General features: G+C 39.1%; 1 protein-coding gene across 3 annotated transcripts in view; it reads right to left on the bottom strand.

The window, feature by feature from the left end:
* The window catches only part of LOC106881752 (myosin heavy chain), a 111,204-nt gene that overhangs the window by 18,001 nt on the left and 91,374 nt on the right, over positions 1 to 1,829 (bottom strand). For all 3 annotated transcript variants that reach the window (XR_008265734.1, XM_014932243.2, XM_014932242.2), the window contains one exon: positions 276 to 431. Coding sequence is in view for 2 of the 3 variants with exons in the window: in XM_014932243.2 (XP_014787729.2) it covers positions 276 to 431 (156 nt within the window). In the remaining variant the exon portion in view is untranslated. The remainder of the gene's footprint in view (positions 1 to 275; positions 432 to 1,829) is intronic.

A 1,829-nucleotide genomic window follows, 5' to 3' on the forward strand; every position in this document is an offset into this window, starting at 1 on the left:
GTGATGATGGTGGTGGTGGTGATGATGGTGGTGGTGGTGATGATGGTGGTGGTGGTGGTGGTGGTGATGATGGTGGTGGTGGTGGTGGTGGTGATGGCAGTAACAACAATGGTGAGGAGAATGAGGGTGGTGGTGGTGGTGGTGGTGGTGGTGATGAGGATAATGACCTTTATATTACACACATGTGGCCAACTGAACTAATAGTAGTGATACTGGAAACAACAAATCTGTAACTAAGATATAATGTTAAAAGACAGGTTGCCATGACAACTTACAGCATTCTGAGAATTCTGCGAACATATTATGTCTGCAATTCTTCGTTCATACTTCTGTATAAGACACTCTGATTCCATTCTATGAGCAGAGTTAAGTTCCTCTAAACTCTTCAAGTGACATTCCATCAGCTGCTCCATTTCTTCCTTCTGCAAGAACTGAATATATTTGGTTTCATTGCAATTGAGGTGAACATCATATTACTGTTGCCAAAACACGTTTGCAGTGAGTTTTTATCATTGAAAAATATTACGGGGTGTTTGAGATAAGTTTGCCAATTTTTTATGTCCCCTTTTTTCAGGAATGGCTTGATGTATTGGTGAACAGTCAATGGTGTTGGAGAGCATAAAGATTAAAGTTGAAGTTGAGAAAAAGTTAGCTGGCACAGGGGACTGGAAGACACCTGAATATTGCAAAAGACTTATCTGTGTCTGATAATTTGCATGGACTGTCAAAATTCCAACACCATGACTACTGCAATGGAGACTATGGAGTCATGGTCAGCAGAAAGGGACACAGCAGGCCTTCCATCTGCATCCGCACATCTTTGAACAGGGCCTTAGGTATCAATTCAGGTACCTATGTAAAGCTGTTGATTGGTGAACACCGTATGTATGGGAGCAAGATTCGACTCCTTGCCATCGCTACTGGAAGAATCAGAAGTGGTTGTCAGAAAATTTCCACAACTTCACCAGCCCCGGTCTCTGGCCTCCTAATCCCTTCAATTGTAATCCCATGGATTACTATGTGTAGGGCATGGTTGAGAAAGACACCAACTGCTCTTGTGGTAACACCAAGGTCAAGCTAGTGGCCAAGATCAAAGAGATGTTTGAAGATCTTCCCAGAGACACAGAGAAAAATGCATGTGCCTGGTTCTGGAGCCATTTTGAGAACATAATGGAAGCTGATGGTGGTTACTTTTGAAATAAACTCCCAGCCATAATCTAGTTGATATTTTTGGGTTCTTTAAAATCCTTTAAGATTTGGATGGGATAGTGTTTTCTTTACCTTTTATGCAAACTGTCAAATTTAACCCAAACAGCCTGTAGGTCAGTAGGTCTTGTACATTTCCTATAGTGTATGTGTATATATATATATATATATATATATATATATATATATATATTTAAAATTCAAGTAAGTTATCATTATCTATAAAAATAATGATTAAGTGGCCAGCAAACATAATCCAAACATGCAAAATATATAATAAAAAGTCAGGGTACAATATGCACCTGTTTGCTTGAAAGAGGAGTTAAAACCCTCCAAAACCATGCATCTCTCACTATATGTAAACACACATGGAGATTCAATTGATACTAGGATGTCTATACTCCTATTTGTATTTTACAAGTGGGAGGACTGTTTTGGAGAAATATGTTTGCTATATTCTCCGTGCGTGTTTACATATAGTGAGAGATGTGGGGTTTTGGAGGGTTTTAACTTCTCTTTCATGCAAATGGGTGCATATTGTACCCTGACTTTTTATTATATATACATATATATGTGTGTGTGTGTGTGTGTGTGTGTGTGTGTGTGTGTGTGTGTGTGTGTGT

This window comes from Octopus bimaculoides, chromosome 1 (genome assembly GCF_001194135.2).
Source record: "Octopus bimaculoides isolate UCB-OBI-ISO-001 chromosome 1, ASM119413v2, whole genome shotgun sequence".
NCBI classification, from domain to species: domain Eukaryota; kingdom Metazoa; phylum Mollusca; class Cephalopoda; order Octopoda; family Octopodidae; genus Octopus; species Octopus bimaculoides.